This window comes from Moschus berezovskii, chromosome 17 (assembly GCF_049115385.1).
Source record: "Moschus berezovskii isolate FMDL1 chromosome 17, NW_MosBer_1.0, whole genome shotgun sequence".
Taxonomy (NCBI): domain Eukaryota; kingdom Metazoa; phylum Chordata; class Mammalia; order Artiodactyla; family Moschidae; genus Moschus; species Moschus berezovskii.
The window spans coordinates 28945514-28964541 of record NC_142476.1 but is presented as its reverse complement, the minus strand read 5'-3'; the positions used below and the strand labels follow the sequence as shown (position 1 = coordinate 28964541).

The 19028-nt window shown below is 51.3% G+C and overlaps 1 protein-coding gene across 1 annotated transcript; it reads right to left on the bottom strand.

Annotated features, from left to right (window-relative positions):
- Positions 1-692: 692 nt before the first annotated feature.
- ZNF648 (zinc finger protein 648) lies at positions 693-2384 on the bottom strand. Its single transcript, XM_055418723.2, has one exon. It carries the CDS (start codon positions 2382-2384, stop codon positions 693-695), a length of 1692 nt encoding a protein of 563 aa, XP_055274698.2.
- Between the last annotated feature and the right edge of the window lie 16644 nt (positions 2385-19028).

Here is a 19028-nt window from a genome sequence, read left to right as displayed (position 1 = left end):
CCTGGGAGATAGTGAGGGGCAGGGAGGCCTTGCCTACTGCAGTCCATGGGGTGGAGAGTATGACACGACTTAGCCACTTAATAACAACAACAAAACAGAACAGAAATGCCCCTCTCTCTAAGATAAAGAGTATGCTTTAGTTGCTCAGTTGTGTCCAACTCTTTGTGACCCCATGGACTGCAGCCTGCCAGGCTCCTTTGTTCGTGGGATTCTCCAGGCAAGAACACTGGAGTGGGTTGCCATTCCTTTCTCCAGGGGTCTTTGGGGCTCCGGGATGGAACCAGGTCTCCCACATTGTGGGCAGATTCTTTACAGTCTGAACCACCAGGAAAGCCCCTCTAAGATAAAGGCCTTCTCTAATTCAAAGTCACGACTCATAAAGACATTGCCCAGGGTAAAGTCATCTATTAGGAAACTGAAAGGCTGAGCCATCTGGCGGGGTTTCAGTTAACCCTCCCATCCCCACAGGTATGCTTTTTTGCTTTGAAGGATTACCTCCAGGAGACCAAGCTTCTGGGGATTTCTTTATTCACGTAAACACAGAAAAGGACCTTTCTCTAGAGAGGGTCAGCCCCGATGCTTTCTCGGTATTTACAGATGGTTTTGAGGGCAGGAGGCAGTTAGTCTTTTTCGTCACCGCATCTAAGGTCCGTTGTGTCTTCACTTTCCCTGAGGGCCAGCCGAGGGCGCCCTCACTCGTCGTCGTCGGAGGGGGTGGCGGTCTCCTTGCAGCTGTGGTGCTTGGCTCGGTGTCGTCGGAGGTGATTGGACCGGGTGAAGGCCTGGCCGCAGTCGGCGCACTGGTAGGGCCTCTCGCCGTTGTGCACCCGAATGTGCTGGGCCAGCTCCGAGGCCGCGCGGAAGGCCCGGCCGCACTCGGCGCAGAGGAAGCCCTTCTCCCCGGAGTGGATCTGTTGGTGCCGCTTCAGGGTGGAGGAGCGCGCGAAGGCCTGGCCACACTGCGCGCAAGGAAAGGGCCGCTCGCCGGTGTGGATGCGCTGGTGGCGCGCCAGGCGCGAGGGCTGCGCGAAGGCCACGCCGCAGTCGGCGCACTTGAAGGGCCTCTGGCCGCTGTGCAGCGTCTGGTGCTCCAGCAGGTTGGAGGATTTGGTGAAGCACTTGCCGCAGGTGGGGCAGGCGAAGGGCCGCTCGCCCGAGTGCACGCGCTGGTGCTCCATCATCCGGCTGGCCACGGCGAACTCCCGGTCGCAGGTCGGGCAGCGGAAGGGCTTCTCGCCCAGGTGCGTGCGCTGGTGGCGCAGCAGCGACAGCGGCCTGTTGAAGGTCAGGCCGCACTCGGCGCACGGGAAGGGCTTGTCGTTGCTGTGCATGTTGCGCTGGTGTTTGCGCAGGTCCGAGGAGCGCACGAAGGCCTTCCCGCAGTCCGGGCACGGGTAGGGTTTCTCGCCCGTGTGCGTGCGGATGTGCTTGCGGTGATCGGAGGACCAGGTGTAGGCCTTGTCGCAGAAGGGGCACCGGTAGGGCCGCTCGCCCGTGTGCAGGCGCTGGTGCTGCTGGAGCGTGGCCCGGTGGGAGTACGCCTTCCCGCACAGCTCGCACGCGTAAGACTTGGCGCCCGGCGACTTCGCCACTGCCTGCCCGCCCCGCAGGCACTTGTAGGGACGCGCCTCCCCCTGCCGGCCCTCTCTGGAGCCCGCCGGGTTCGGGTCCTTAGAGCTGTTCCGCGCTTTGGCCAGAGCCTCCTCCGCTGCCAGGCGGGCCTGGATAGCCGACTCCTGGGTTGCTGTGTGTGTCTCTTGCGTGGAGAGGTCCCAACTGCCCCCTGCTTTGGGGACACACCCCCCCGCAGAGGAGCTGTCTGGGGACTTGTCTTTATCCTTTTGTGCACGGAAGTACCTTGCAGAACCAAGGAAGTTGGATGGGACCCCCAGGGTGGCATCCAGATTGGCCCTTGAGTCTTCCTCATCACCAGCAGGTAATGAGGCCCTAGGAGGTTGCCTCTCACCCAACCACTTGCGGGAGAGGCCCCTGGGGAGGGCACTGGGAGTCAGGCTTGCTCTGGGGAAGGCCTGGGTAGGGGTGATCTTTGACGCATCTCTTTCCCAACTGGCCTTCTTCCCCGGCAGTGCCATAGGTTTCTTCCCCACGCCTGCGGCACTAAAGGAGTCAGAGAATTTCTCTTCCTTCCTGCGGGCTGGATGCTGCCAGGGCAAGTCAGGATTGTCCTCGGTCACTTGGGAGCTGCTCCTTAGACGGGCCTGCTGATCAGGGTCACCAGTGGCGCCTTGGTCTCCTGCCTTTCCAGGGGCCTCATCCTCACTCTCCAACTTGATGTGCAGCATCCCGGTGTCATAAGCCTCCCCAGTCAAGCTGCAGAGGGGAGATGCGTCTCCCCACCCATCCTGGGGGTCCCCCTGCGCCATTATGTGCAGGCCCTTCTACTCCTGCTTCTCCAAGACAGACCTTCACTTAGCTCAGAAAACCTGCAAAAAGGGAGATTGCAAAGAACAGACTTAGTCACCTTCGCGGCCACAGGAACTGAGTTCTCACTACAGGTCTGGTGCACCAGCCACACTGTTGGTCCCTCACGGGTGAAGGAGGATCTGGGCCCTGTCATCCCTTGCAGGTCCCCCTTGCTGGAAGCCCCAGGAGACAGTGCTGTCAGGATGGCCAGTGTGAGCATTCGCTGACTAGCATCTGAGCTCTGTCCCACCCTGGGGCTCAAACACCAACTGCTAGCCAGGTGGGTTCTCTGTGAGCTGAGGAAGAATAGATGAGAGGGCAGAAAGCAAGGTCTGGTTGTCCTTGGACCTCTTAAACTGTCGGCCCAGCTAGGAAGCTGAAAACCAGGCTGGCTCTTGCCGTTCCTACCAGGAGAGCGAGCCCGCCGTGTTTTGATGGTGGCAGCGAGGCTGCCTCCGAGGCAATGGACTGTGTGGGCCACATATTCCAAGGACACGGACCAGATCCTGGGAGCATGGGGGTTAGTCAGGAAGACACTACAGTGTTCCCAAGAAGAAACCCAGCTGCCCCTCCCTGCTTAAGTGGGGCGTCTCAGACCTTTGTAGCAAAGCACCGCTTGCTGGTGGGCAGGGTAAAACACATGCAATCAGGGAGAAGGGGATGCCCACTGAAAGCTTGAACTACCCCTGAAATATTGCTTCATCTTAAACATTCATGGGAATGTACATTCTATGTCCTGTTTGTTTTATCATGAAAAGAGTGTTTTAAGTTACCTTCGGTTTAAATGTTTTAACTTTCCCCCAGTGTGTTATATTTAGCCCGTGGCCTCATGGATTCCTGGCATACCCCCATATATCCCAGGGGTGCCTATACCCCAACTTGAAAAGTGTGGACTTACGGTTTTGACAGCAAGGCACGACAAGGGAGCCTTTGAGATGCATTTTCTGATTGATTTTATTTTAGCTTGAAGACACAGAGACTTGCTGGGGTTGGCTAATAAGGATTGTCTGTATGAGTTTTACAGGGGTTGCCTGAGTGAGAGGCAGGCTACTGAGGATCTCTGTGGGGCTGGGGTAGGGAGGGAGGGGGAGGAGCAATTTCTAACCCAAGGGCTTAGTTTGGTCTGGAGGGAACCTTCTGAGAATCCCAGAGATCAGTAGTACTAGGAGTTCCATTTTCTGGGCAAATGTTACGAGCCAGACAATGTACACAGGCATGACTTTCTTTATTCCTTCCAGCAACCTTTAAGATAGACGGCTGTTACTGTTAAGAGTAACCTTTCCATTTTACAGACCAGAAAACTGAGGCTTCAAGAGATTACTCACCTGCCCAAGATCACACAACTCATAGGCAGCAGCCCTGGGGTTTCTGCCTTCAAGGAGCTGTCCTGGCTCCAGATGTGGCCTCCCCACGGAGGCCCTGCCTAGAGGCTGGGCCCTGCCCAAGAATGGCCACAGCATCCTAGGGGTAAAGCCACTGCTTTCTGAGGCATCAAAGCCCCTTGTGTTTTCTGAGCCAAGGCACCTTGGCTACAGGGCTACGGAGCCTCGTGGCTGGGCTCCTCCCTGCCCCTGTTGACCCAGATTGCCCTCGGCAGGAGAAAGGGGCCAGATTGCAGGCTGCAGAGACTGTTGCCCGGGGCGGTCAGGAGTATGAGTCATTGAGTGTTTACTTTCCGAAAGCTGCTGCACTTCTCCTCCGCCCACCTTCCACCGCCTCTCAGAGGGATACCAGGAGCGGCTCTGCACTCCTCTTCAGAGCGGAGGCGTTCCATCCTTCCTCAGCAAGACAGATTCGTTCGTTTGACAGATGTGGAGCAAATGGTTAAAATCGTATGCTTGTGTCAACAAACATCTCTGAGCCTGGTCCTCTTCATCTGCAGGATGGAGACTCTGCCCCTACTGTATCGTCTGTGGGATGCTCCTGCACACACACGGCTGGCACTCGGTGACGGGGGCATTGTCACTTGAGCTGCTCTCTCCTCTGGGAGGTGTCTAGGTGGACAGTCCTTCAGTTTGGTGCTCAAGGTCACACAGCCATCAAGCTGCCCTTCTCCCAGTTCTTGCCTGATCATAAGCCCAGGTACTGTGAATGTGTGTGGAGGTGCAGCAAAGGGGAGAAATCCTCACTCTCTCCTTGGACACAGAAGCCATAGATGAAGGGAGGACACAGGGCAGTGATGACTGGGGTCCAGCCTCTCCTGTCCCTTTGTGCCCGAAGCCCAAGGGCCACTCCCTCCCTCTGACTGTCCTGCTCTGTCCCTGTAATGTTTTAGAGTTGAGCTGACATACCTCTTGGCAGGAGACCAGGTTGGATGTATTTTCAGTGGTTCTTAGACAGTAGCTGTGCCCGTGTGTGTGTGTGTGTGTGTTTGTGTGTGTGTGTGTGTGCAGGGACACAGCACTGGCCAGCATGCCTGATCCGGACTGCAGTCCACCAGTCAGATGGCAAGGGGGTGCTGGCTTTGAGTGAAGCAGATTCTTTCTTTCTGTGGGACAACGTGCCATGCAGGTTCGTGGGAAATGTTTCACAGACCGCATCCCGCCTACTCCCCACCCTGCCTCTGGCACGTGTCCCCCCTCCTACACAAGGCACGTCTCATCCCTGTCCTCCAGGCCAGAGGTGAGCCTCCTCAGGGAGGCACCCGGCCCTCTGCTAGCTCACCGCCGATAGGGGCTGCCTTCCAGATGGGAAGCTCCTCCCCTGTCTGCAGCCACGTCCCCTGCTCACTTCTTCTACAGAGGCCAAAGGTGCTCTCTTGACCACCAAGAAGACCTCGAGGAAGGCAGGGGCTCAGGCGGGGGTTTTCTAGCCAAGTTGACACGAATATTCCCGGTCTGGAAGAGGAATGCTGATGCCCCGGTGTGGCTAGCCCCTCTGCTTTCCAGATGCGCTGACCCGAGAGGCGGGCAGCGCTCAGTCCTTTGCTGGACCTTCCTCCACACTTGCTGTCCAGGTGCAGCCCCGGCACACCCAGGTCCCCCATGGATGTGATGTGGTGCAAAAACCTGGCCTCACGGCTTGCTCCAGCTCCTAGCCCTGGCACCCTCTTTCCTTCCATGGATGGTACCCAGTCCACTCCAGGGCAGCCACCTCCGCTCCTCTCCCCTGCCCACCACCTTCAGACCTGGCTCAATTCTGGCTCATACATGAGTACTCACTTACCTGGGCAATGCAGACAGCCAAGGAGACTCCCAACCTGGCTTCTCTGCCCCGTGTGGCTTCTTGGCAACAGGGAGCAGAGCTGGGTACGAATCAGCGGAGACGGTGTCTCGGTCCCTCACACTTTTGTGTCCAGTCCAGCAGCTGCGGAGAGAGCTTTGGGAGGTGGGGCTGCTGTAAGACACTCAGCCTTCCTGCCTGCAGCCCAGAGGGCAGCCTGGGAAGTCCAGGGGGGCTGCTCTGTCTCACTGCCTGAACCAATTCCCGCTGCTCCCTCTGAGCCCGCCTCCCCTCCAGTCTTCCTCCCTCTCTCCTTTCCTCCCGCCCTCAGGAAGGCTACTCCCTGTCCCTCCTGCTCACTCTCACCCCTTCTTCCAGTAGAGCAAGCCCTCCATTCTTCCATCCTGCCCCGATATGTCCTTGCGCCGCTGGTCGCACTGTGAGCTTCATGAGGAAGCATGTTTTTTCCTCCTGGGGGCAGGACCGGGTATTTGATCTGTACCCCTACCTCCCCCATTCTAGGACCCACCTTTTGCAGCACTGTGGTTTGAGCAGGGGTATTTCCAGAATGTTTTGCAGTTATCATTGGCTCAAAGATGCCCGTGACCGTTTAGCTAGGGGTGGGGTACAGGAAGATAATTTTCTTTCCTAATTCATGCACAAACCAGGCCTGTCTCACCATCTTTCAGCATTGCTGCCCAGGCAGGTTCATTTTGAAGAGAAAATTGGCCCAGGATTGAGACTCAGTATGTCTAGAATTGGTTCCCACTCAAGTCTGCTGCTGCTGCTAAGTCACTTCAGTCATGTCTGACTCTGTGTGACCCCATAGACGGAAGCCCACCAGGCTCCCCTTCCCTGGGATTCTCCAGGCAAGAACACTGGAGTGGGTTGCCATTTCCTTCTCCAATGTGTGAAAGTGAAAAGTGAAAGTGAAGTCGCTCAGTCGTGTCTGACCCTTAGTGACCCCACGGACTGCAGCCTACCAGGCTGCTCCGTCCATGGGATTTTTCTAGGCAAGAGTACTAGAGTGGCTTGCCATTGCCTTCTCCGCCACTCAAGTCTAGGGTGCCTTTATTAGGGTGAGTGCTCAGGACACTAAAATAGGGGATAGAATGTGATGTCCCCAGGTGGCCAAAAATATACTCAGGATTCTGGTGCATTTGAACCTTAACTCACAACCTGTGTGACCTTGGGCAAATTACTTGACCTCTCTGTGCCTTAGCTTCGTATTTGTAAAATGGGGATCGTGGCAGTATCCTCATCAAGACAGGGGTCTTGGGAAGGTTAAATGAGATCATGCACATAAAGAGCTTAGCACCGTGTCCGGAACATAGGTAAGTGCCCAGAAAAGTCAACTGCCCTCCTTGTTTTTATTGATATTCTTGTTTCTAGGGAACACATGGCTCATGGGGCTCCTTTTATATGTCCAGGGCCTTGAGAGTGATAGTGACACCTGACACATTTTTCTGAACAGTAAACTTCAGAATGTGATGGAGAGAAGCAGGTCCCTCTGCCCCTTGGAGTATTGTAGGTGTGGCCTCAGAGGGGGAAGTCAGGCTTCAGGGAGACCTATAAGTCTTTGAGCCTGCAAGTCTGGAACAAGGCTTCTAATCCACACGTCCCTGAATTAAAGTGCAGAATGCTACAGATACGTGGATATACACCGTTTGGGCAAAATGAACCATTTCTCAAAGGGGCTGTGCTTCAAAAAAGGATGAGAACCATTGGTGTTGAGGGGAGAGGGGGCAGGACAGGAAGAGTTGATGCTTAAAATATCTCCCATAGCAACTAATCTGATGGCGTTGCCACCAACCCATACCCCAACACTGTTCAAATTTTCCCAAGCGACCCTATCATACAGGTTGCCCTTCAGGTCCCTTTGGCAGAAAAGTGACTAGATTCCTCAGAGGGGCGGGCAGAGGTCAAGGCCGGAGCTGGGGAGGGGGAGCGTGTGTCCCTGCCCACTCCGGTGCCAGCGCACCAGTGCGCACGCACGGAACTCTTCCTTGGGACGGCGCTACGTGGCCACCGCGTGCGGTGCCTCCATCCGGCCTCGCCGCGTTCCGGGGCAGTGCCTGCAATGGTCGGTGTTCATCTCTGGTCCGCAGACTGAGCGAGCAGAGACACAGACAGCCTAGTGCCTTTTCTAGGTGCATAGCCCCAAGACCACTATTGAGCGCAGCTCTGGTTCCAAGGTACCAGGGTCTCGGACTTTAACCACAAACTGCCCAAACAGGGCCACCTCAGAGCCTGCATGTTTGGCCTTGGTCTAGCTCCTCCCTCCCTTCCTTCTGGAAACCCACAGTCCGTCCACCCAAGGCTGCGTGACTCTGTGTGTGTGTGGTCCCTGCAGTGCACTGCCCGCCCCCAGAGGAAGAAGACCTTCTTTGCCCTCGACACAGCTCCCCAAGGAGACAAGGGGTCCCCTAAAGGCGCAACTCATTATTGTCCAGCTGACACAGCTTGTCTCTCATCATGCTTTATTTCTAGAAACCTTAGTGACTGACTATAGAACAAAAGCCCACAGGCCATGGGACTTTCATTTTAACTCGCCCACATTGCCTCCTCCTCGGTTTTCAAAACACCCTGATGTGGCCACCTTACTGTGGACCAGGCCACTCCATGAGTGAGAAATGGGATAAGAAGCGGCCTGGACACTCAAGACAGCAAGACGTAACAGGAGCCCCTTTTCCCGAGTCGTCTCCCTGAGAGGTCCCCTATGCCCCCTCTGACATCCCATTTACACCTTTACTGTGTGTGGAACTTCTCCATCCTCGGGAGCTGCAAGCAGGGAGCTGAGAGGCAGCCTCAGAACGGAATCCCAGGTCTCGCTCAGCCCTGGTCAGCCTGCTCGGACCCAAGCAGGATATTTTCGATAGCACAAACACGATCACTCCTGTTGAATCTCCCTGACAGTCACTCTGAGTGCCACTAGGCATGAGGGCTGACGGCAAGGCCCCATTTTCCCCTTCCTTTTAGAGCTTTTGGAATCTCTATCATTCTGCCCAGTTCCATAGGTACGGAGACAAAGGAGGTGTTGTTTCTGTTTGTAATTATTTGCAAGTCTGCCTTCAAAATCAGGCATTCCCTTTGAGATGTCCTGACTGGCAGTGGTGAAAACAGGGGCCCCCTTGACTGTTTGGGAAGGGAAGTAAAGAGAGATTGAGAGAGGCCTGTATGGAAGGGCACCTGGCCCCTGCCAGGCGAGATGCCAGAGCTCAGTGGTACCTGTGAACCGCACAGACTGGACCAGCTGGGCTGAGCGACGTGAGTGGACAATGGAACAGGCTGGTGCTCCATCCTGCAGAACACGTGGGCACCTCGCTGAGTTCATGAACCACGGCTGAGCCTGGACATTGGCTCTGACTATGATTCTGAGAGACCCTGAGAAACTGCCCAGTTCCATTGGTGAGGCTCCGGGACCCCCACCCTTGCAGCCCCCACCCCAGCCCACCGACCCCGCCTTGCTCTGCTTTTAGCTGTCAGCACGGTGATCTAGCTGAGCTGCTCTCCAACAGTGGGAACCCTGGGTGAGAAATCAACCATCCAGTATGCTTTCTTGCCCGAGGCCTGTGTCATCCTTGAGGAAGATTAATGGAGCCACTTAAGTGGCCCAAGCATGGGAGAGACTTCAAATATTTGCTGTTTTCCTTGCAGGCATCAAACTTTCTTGGGTAATAGAACACATGTGGCAAGCAGAATTGTGAGTAGAACGGGGACTTGGTACACAATCTCAGGTTAGACCGATCTGGCTTTGAATCCCAGGTCTATTTGTTTGATGACCTGGACTAATTTCCTTAACTTCCCTGAGCCTCAGACCCTCTAGCTGTAGAGTGGAAATAAGAATTAATTACAGCCTTTGTTATAAGGTGGTTGTGAAAATTTCCTGAAACAATTTTTCTGAAATTTTTAGCCCAAGGTAGTGGTTTTTCAATAAATTATTATTTTTAGCCTAGAGCTGATGGGACCTTGCCGATGTTTTTCCCCCACCTGTCCTTCCAGGATGCTTGTCCTTCGTTACTCTGCCACCAGAAGAGCACCGTCTTCTCTTTCCTACTCTGGGCTCCTTGCCCCAAAGCATTCCCACTCAGAGGCTAGCCAAGCAGACCTTCTGAAGGCCAGTGATACTCCCGGAGCAGTGATGTCAGGGCTTTTCACTGTGTGTTACACTTGACACATGTGGCAGCCGATGCCAGGAATGGGAGGTTTGCGTTCTAGACAGGATGTCAGCACGTGGTGATAACTCCAACCATCCTGTTTCCACCACTTGCCTGTGACTGTGGGCAAGTTACTTAACCTTCCTGGGCCTCAGTTTCTTGATCTGTAAATTATGGTTAATGATAGTGTCTACCTTCCAGGGTTGTTATGGGCTTTAAGTGAGGTGACGTACTTTGCACAGTGCAAGTGATAGGCAAGCACTCAATCCATAATAGCCAATGTGTGTGTGTGTTACTTGCTCAGTCATGTCGGAGTCTTTGTGACCCCATGGACTGTAGTGCACCAGGTTCCTCTGTCCATGGCATTTTCCAGGCAAGAATACTGGAGTGGGTTGCCATTCCCTTCTCCAGGGGATCTTCCCAACCCGGGGACTGAAGCCAGGTCTCCCGCACTGCAGGCAGATTCTTGACCGTCTGAGTCGCCAGGGAAGCCCTAATGATCGATAGCAAATATATGAATGATTTCAGGAGAGAGGCACTCACCTCTACTTCAGTCCAAGCGGCAGAGAACCCCGCCTCTAGTCTCCATCAGAACCCGCTCCTGAGCAGGCCTGACGCCTCCCCTATGCATGAGCTAGAGCTAGGGTGGTCACCAGAGCCCCTTGGGTGAGCTCCAAGCAGACCACACCCCCCCTTAGCTCCTCAAGGCCCACACTGTGCTGCAGTTACCCTCCCAGACGACCACCGAAGCCCCTGGCCCCCACCTCCGGAGGATAAGCTACAGGCAACAGGATAGGAATCTCTGAGGTTCGTGGTGAAGGTCAAACACTCACTCACTCTACTGACACAACAGAAGATTTCCTTGGCCCTGAGAATGGCACCCCCTTCCAGGCTGCAGATTCTTCCTCACTTATTCGGCCTTGGGACCTCGTAGAAGACAAAAGAAAGAACACCACAAACACAATTCCTGGGAGTCTCCTGTTCTATACACTTACCTGCTGCCTCTGCTGGGCCTTCTAGCTGGTCTGGGGGAGGTTAGAAGACACTGCATATCTGTAGTTAATGAACAAATGGAAGCAAAACCCTCTAAACTCTTCCATCACTGGGGATCCTTTTGACTAAAGATTACTAGAGCCCTAGGCATGATGAAGCTGTTGAAAACTGAAAAGAAAAAAAAGGCATCAGGATTTTAAATGAAGAGATGTTAGAAATGATCTCATGCAGCCCGCTGCTTTCTGGCTATTGAGATACAAGGATGCCTTTAAGTATTCCATCTTTCACTTACTCATTCATCAAACGTGTGTTGGGCACAACTCTGGCTGGAGTTTTCAAACTGAAGGACACAACTTGTGAGTAGGACAGGAAATCACTTTCATGAACCATAACCAACACTCTTGTTTGAACAGAGTAGAATGGATCGGAGTGTCTTACACATAATAAAAGTTTAATTGCAAGTACTAATTTTTTTACTTTTATATACAGACATATGTATGGAGTTGTAGTGAAAACTGTATTTGTTAGTCAGGTTTGCTTTGATTCCTGGTCAGAACATTTGAAAAACATTATGCTTGGCATCAGTCTTGCTCTGCGTAAGAAAAACAGGGATCTGGTTAAATATGGTGATTCCAGGGCCACACCCCAGAGGTTGTTCAGGCGTCTGAGGACCCTAGAATCCACATTTCAACAAGCCCGCACGTGATTCTGAGGCATGCTGTGGGTAGTCAGAAAAGGAGGAATCGGCCTTGCCTGGACTTCAGAGAGGTCTTTCCAAAAGAGATGCTTTTTTTTCTTTCAAGATGCCTTGAAAGATAAACTTGGGTTTGCCAAGTAAAGAAGGGGAGGGAGCAGGCCACACTGCCATCAGGCATTTCACATCACATTCCTTGGCTTTGCGCTGCCCCTTCTCTGCATAAGGACCCGCTTCCTAGCTCTCTGGCTCCCCCTCTGGCTCACTTGAGCATTGCCACCAGGATTCTCACTTCTGCCTGCAGCTAGGGAGCTCCTGCCTGGGGCCTTTGTGGGCCCCACCACCTACAGCGCTGGCCAGGGTAAAAGGGGCCTTTTCTTTCCAAAGCCCCCACCGATCACACACGCCTCTCCTCACAGCTGTCTAGCTCGGCTGCCTGAACACAGAGGTCATTCACAGGAGATGAAGAGAGGCATTTGAGGTTTCCATAAAAACACACACCTTCCCTTCCCATTTTCAGCGGCTGCCCTGAACATAACTGGAGAGGAGCTGTCTCCAGAATGCTCTGGCCCAGACTGTGAAGCCAAGATTCTTGAAAGGAGTTCCCTTTAGGGCTCCTGGCATGTGAAACTACTCTATGCGTGGATTCTCCGGGCCAGGGTGAGCTGAGGACTGGTCCTCCCTCCAAGCCCGGCAGTGTGCGTGCCTTTTCTCTGGAGAGACTGTGGAAACCTGGGACAAATCTAGGCAGAGGGCGTGGGCAGAGGATAGGGATCAAAACACAAGCAAAACTGAAAGTGGTTATAAACATATGCAGGCATACTGCAGTTTCATGTCATTACATTTGAGAATAACAGAGAGACAAGTTATATCCTTGCACAGATGAAAATAAAATTAAACTTGCATTCGGAATAGAAGGTCTTACCTGATAAGTCTGACTAGAGGATTATCAATTTTATTGAGCCTCTTGAAGAATCAGCTTAAGGTTTCATTGGATTTTCCCCCCTATTGTATTTCTTTCCTGTTTTATTTATTTCTGCTCTGATCTTTATCATTTCCCGTATTCTACCAACGTTGGGTTTACTTTGATCTTCCGTTTTTGGTTTCTGAGGGTGGAAATTGACATCATAACTTGAGATCTTTCTTCATTTATAACAAAGACTTTTAGTGTTACAAGTTTGCTGTGGCTGGAATTTGTGTCTGTTCTGTTCACTGATAAAATCCTAAAGGCTAAAACAGTAATTGGCACATAGTGGGGTACTAAATATTTGTCAGATTAATAAATTGATAACTCCTTATTTTCCCACAGCCCTCAGAAAAGTTTCCATTTTACTCCAAATGAAGCCAGCTCCTCACATGATCTTTAAGGCCTGTACACAGCTGGCCCCTTGCTACTTCTCTGACCTCTTGTCCTTCTGTCCTTCCCTTAGCTACTTTGGCTCCTTTTCTGTTGTTGTTTAGTTGCTAGGTACTGTCCAACTCTTTGAGACCCATAGACTGTAACCCTCCAGGCGTCTCTGTTATGTAGCTGTATAAAGGTCTAAGCCACCAAATCTTTGTTATAAAAGGAGACCAAGAAACCTAAAGCTGATTCTTTGAGAGGCTCAATAAAATCGATAATCCTCTAGTCAGACTTACCAGGCCAAGAGAGAGAGAGAAAATATCAATTAGTAATATCAAGAATGAGAGATATAACACATTTACAGATTCTACAGATATTAAAAGAATCAGAAGGGGATGTCATGGACAATGTCATCCCAATAGATTTGACAACTTAGAAAAATTCCTTGAAAGAAACATACTGCCAAAGCTTACCCAAGAATAAATAGGTAACGTTGATAGCGATGTACCTTTTAAAGAAGTTGAATTTGTAGTTAAAAATCAGCACACAAACAAAGCTCCAGGTCCAGAGGCGGAGTCTTTCTACCTTCTCCTCACTTGGCCTCCAGATGCAGGAAGCTGATGGGAGCAATGGTAGACTTAGGAAGATAAGAGGCTTGGCAGTCAATCTGGGTGGGACATGGTGGTCATTTGGACTGGAATGGCCACAAATACTGAGAAATAGTCAACTTTTGGGTGTATTTTGAAGTAGAGCTAACATGATTTGATAACAGACTGGATATGGAAGTGAAGGACGGACAAGAGTCAGGGACGACTCTTAAGATTTTTGGTCCAAGCAATTGGAAGAATAGAGTTGCCCTTAACTGAGTTAAGAAAGAATGTGGGAAACAGGTTTTAGAGGAGAAGATTGAGTTTCGGTTTGTTTCCAAGGGGAACCATTGAAGAGATAATTGAGTATTGGCATTAGATTGGGTATAGGCTGCTGGATATCAAGATGGAGGTCTTGGTAGAATGTGCAGTTTAAGAGTTACCAACGTATGAACTGCATTTAAAGTCACGTCATTTTACGACTCACCAAGAGAGTGTACATAATAAATAGAAGAGGAACCTTGAACAGATTTAGTGTTAATCAGTGTGGGAGATGAGAGAGAAAAGAAGATAGCTTCAGCAAAAGAGTTGAAAAGAAGAGAACAAAAATTTGAAAGGAAATCAGAAGGATGTGATATTCTGGACATCAAGGGAAGAAGTGATTCCAAGAGTAAGAAGTGATCTGCTATACCAAATGGTGCTGAGAGCTCAAGTTAAAATGATCGCTAAGGAATGACCATTGGAAGGACCTATGCTGAAGCTCCAATACTTTGGTCACCTGATATGAAGAGCCAACTCTTTGGAAAAGACCCTGATACTGGGAAAGATTGAGGGCAAGAGGAGAAGGAGGCGACAGAGGATGACATGGTTGGATAGCATTGCCAACTCGATGCACATGAACTTGAGCAAACTCAGGGAGATGGTAAAGGGCAGGGAAGTCTGGCATGCTGCAGTCCATGGGGTCGCAAAGACCTGGACATGACTTAGAGACTAAACAATGAGAAACGACCATTTGATTTAGCCACATGCCCATTAGAAGCTGATTCGAGAAAGGAAAGGAATTATAGTCAGTGACCATAGACAGCTCCTTCAAGGGATTTTCCTGTAAGAGGGAGCTGGAACATGGGAAGAGTATGTTTGCATGCTGAAGGAAGTGACCCATTAGAGAAGGAGAAACTGATGGGGTAGGAGTGGAGGAAATTCCTCAGGAGATGTCCTTGAGAAAGAAAGAGGGGATTGGATCCAGGACACTTGCAGATGTGGACCTCTGCATAGTTCATCCCCAAGAACAGGAGAAAAGCTTAAGGACAGGGGCTCAGATGCAGGGGTGTGGGGAGAGGCAGAGCTTGAGAAAGTGCTCATTCTAAGGCTTTTTTCTCACTGTAATAGGAAGCAGGTTGTTGGCTGAGACGGAAGTTGGGGAAGGAGGTGTGGGAGGCCTGAAGAGAGAGAGGTAGGAAATGTTCAACTAGGAGAGTAGGAAAGTGACGGGGTCCATGATTGCCAGGCAGCATTTAAAGCCCACTTGAGGTTGGCGGTCAAGAACTAAAGTTAGACTGGTTGGGAAGGTGGTGTACTTTCTTCCAGCCATGGTCAGCTGTGTGGGCACAAGAATGGAGTAGGCTCAGAAGTGGAGTTTCCACCCTTGTGGCAGAAAGCAAAGAAGAACTAAAAAGCCTCTTGATGAAAGTGAAAGAGGAGAGTGAAAAAGTAGGCTTAAAACTCAACATTTAGAAAACTAAGATCATGGCATCCAGTCCCATCACTTCATGGCAAACAAATGGGGAAACAGTGGAAACAGAGACTGTTTTTTTTTTGCAATCACTGCAGATGGTGATTGCAGCCATGAAATTAAAAGACGCTTGCTCCTTGGAAGAAAAGCTATGACCAACCTAGACAGCATATTCAAAGGCAGACATCACTTTACCAACAAAGGTCGGTCTAGTCAAAGCTATGGTTTTTCCAATAGTCATGTATGGATGTGAGAGTTGGACCATAAAGAAAGCTGAGCGCCAAAGAATTGATGCTTTTGAACTATGGTGTTGGAGAAGACTCTTGAGAGTCCCTTGGACAGCAAAGAGATTCAACCAGTCAATCCTAAAGGAAATCAGTCCTGAATATTCATTGGAAGGACTGATGCTAAAGCTGAAGCTCTGATACTTTGGCCACCTGATGCAAAGAACTGACTCATTGGAAAAGACCCGGATGCTGACAAAGATTGAAGGCAGAAGGAGAAGGGGACAACAGAGGATGAGATGGTTGGATGGCATCACCAACTCAATGGACATGAGTTTGAGCAAGCTCTGGGAGTTGGTGATGGACAGGGAAGCCAGGGGTGCTGCAGTCCATGGGGTTGCAAAGAGTCGGACAAACGACTGAGTGACTGAACTGAACTGAACTGAATAGGATGGAGGACGAGAGGATTGGAGGAAAGGAGATCAGGGAACCCAGAGGCCAGACACGTGGGGCTGTAGTCCCAGGAATTAGGACATGATGGCATTGGTGAGAGTGACAGTGAGCCAAGTGCTAAGATCTACATACAGAATGAAAGAGGAACTTCCCTGGTAGTCCAGTGGTTAGGAATCCAAGCCAAGCCAACGCAGGGGACATGGTTTGACCCCTGGTTGGGGAACTAAGATCCCACATTTCACAGGGCAACTATGCTTGGGTGCTGCAGCTACTGAGCCCACGCTCTGTAGAGTCTATGCTCCACAGCAAGAGAAGCCCACATGCAGCAATGAAGATCTAGTGCAGCCACCTCCCCCCCTTGCCCAAAAAATGAATGAAAGAAAGTGGTCTGGGGTTTGTTGGACACTATGCCAAGGAGGGAGAAGGCAATGGCACCCCACTCCAGTACTCTTGCCTGGGAAATCCCATGGACGGAGGAGCCTGGTGGGCTGCAGTCCATGGGGTCACGAAGAGTCAGACACAACTGAGCGACTTCACTTTCACTTTTCACTTTCATGCATTGGAGAAGGAAATGGCAATCCACTCCAGTGTTCTTGCCTGGAGAATCCCAGGGACGGGGGAGCCTGTTGGGCTAACGTCTATGGGGTCGCACAGAGTCGGACACGACTGAAGCGACTTAGCAGCAGCAGCAGCATGCCAAGGAGGGGTGGTGGGTGCTGCAGGCTGATGATTTGATCTTCAAAGCCAAGAAGTTCTTACAAGAATGGCCTGAAATGGCAAGAAGAGATGAAGAAGACGCCTGCCCTACCCACTGGTAGGAGGGATGTAGAAAAGAAAAATAACTCACCCCTTGAGCAGGCGGCCTGGAACTGCTCCAGAAGAGAGCAAAGAGGGAAAGAGAGATGAAGACAGAAAGTAACGTTTCTATCGGTGATGGTTAGACCACCTGCTCACTCCCTCTCTGCACTCCAGCCAGAGTTTTTGGAATGTTTCTCAAACATGCCAAGTTCTTTGCAACCTCAGGGCCTTGGCATGTGCTTGAAATCACACCTCTGCCCCTACCCCAATCCTTTAGATCTCATGTTGAGTATTATTTCCTCTAAGAAACCTTGCTGAACACCCTTCTTAAATCAGGGTGTGCGTGCTGGTGCCAGTATTCCAGAAACACACTTTCTGCGATCAAGGAGTCCAGCCTCCTGACACATAGCAGGAAGTGAGCAGGTGGTGTGAGTTTGCTAAGAGCCACGATGGGGCAAATCCAAAGCACATGGGGGCGTACAACTCAGCCATGGTGGTGGTGGTGGTGGGGATTCAGAAAATGACTGAACAGAGGTCTAAAGGCTGAGCAGGAGTTAGCTGAGAGAGGGTGGGAGGCGATTGAGAGAAAGCAGGGAGCTGGGAGCCCTTCCGAAGGCTGAGTGAGAGAAGGTGAGAGGGGCTGATGCTGCAGAGAGGAAGGTGCAGGGCCTGTGGGACAAGCTAAGGATGATTATCTTGTCTGCAGAAGGTATATGATTCTTTTGCTCAAGGATTATGAGCAGAAACAGAACATGATCAAACATAGCCCACACTGTGTTTCGCCCCAGGACAACTTCAGAGCTGGCACGCAGGAGCCAGATGACCCCAACCTTCTGGGGCACAAAACAAGGCCAAGTGCTGTCCTGGAGAAAAACATTTGGCTGGGATCCTGCAACCACAGAGCCACAGAACGTCCTGGACAACTGGCCTCCCACCCACCACTTTATTAACCAGCTCTTCAAAAGGCCCACCTTCTCCATTTGATTCCGGTGCTGTGTCTTGACCCTCTTTGTACCTATTATCAGTAGCATCTGCTATAGACTCTGGTGTGCAGGAACACTGAGTTCCTTTGTTTTCTCACTGTGGTTTGAATGCATATCTCTCTATTTTTGATCTATGTCAAGGTCCGAGAGTCCTTGGACATTTGTCTCTACAGGTTACCATGGAGACAGCTGGGGCTCACAGGTCTAAAGGTTCAGGGATGCTTCTCTGCCATTCTCAGAACCTGAAAGTTCTTTGCAAGCCTGGGAGGGCAGCATATCCTAGAGCTTCAGCCGCTTCCCTCTGGGGCCTGATGAGTCCCTGGGATGCTGCAGGGCCAGGTTGGGAGTGGTGGCTGGGAGCCCTTATCACATTGGACCAGAAGAACTCTGCAGAGAGGAGAAGCTTTCTCTGCCTCCTGCTTGCTCTGCTTAAACAGCTTCTTCCCTCAAACCCAGGACTCCCTCTTGTCCTTTCACACCAAACCTGGAGGCCCCTAAAACTCCAAATCTAATCTTAGTAACTGAAAAACTTGTTTCCCTGTCTCATAATCTTTAAATCTGCGAAGAGATTGAGGAGAAATGCTAGCATTCCATCCTTTTAGGGGCAGCCAAGAAGTGGATTAAAATTAAGACAATTCAGTTTCTATATTCAAATAGCCTAGCTTGCTAGTCGTGTTGCCTGGAATCTCCTCTCCCGTTTTCCACCTGCCTGTCTCCCACTTACCCTCAGCTCAGATGTCACCTCAGATAGAAATGACGCGTATTCATGAATCGTCCTCACTTCTCAAACCCTCTGCATTACTTGTCCCTGTCTGGCCAGCCTGCAACTGGTTCATATCAAGTAGGTACTAAACTGAACCAAATTCCGGGCAAAAAGGTGGGTCCGCAAGATCTGCCTGTTGACTGGTGGTTGCCCAGGGAATATGGGCTTAGATGAGAGGCACCAGAAGAGGTGCAAGACTGGGGGACACTGGTTCTCAGAATAGGACATTCAAAGGCAGAACAGGAAAGGGACGGCATGCCCACGTCCCCTGGCTTCCCCACCTCTATTCACACCAGGCATCTGAGACTGGGAGACATTTCTAGAATGGACCAGCAGGTGGCAGCCTTGCCCCTCCAATGAGGGACTCCTTTCCCCAGATTAAGCTACAGGAATCTTGCTGTGGGAGGCAGCCCCCCAGGGGCCTTCTCTAGGCCAGCCTCGGGGTGATTTGAGGCACAGACAAGGCCAGGATGCCAGCAGCTTTACATGCAGTAGGATCTGTAGCCATCTGTGGATCCAATTTTATTCCACACCTTCTTAGATTTACAGGTCTTGTATGCTTGTTTAAAAAAAAAAAAAGACGCACAGGTGTCACCCAGAACCTCTGAATCAGAATTCGTGGATGGTCCCTAGGAAACTCCAAGTGATTTTGCTGTCAGCAGACCACTTTCTCATTTGCCTGATTTAATTCCATAGGCCAGCCCTTCAGTCACAAA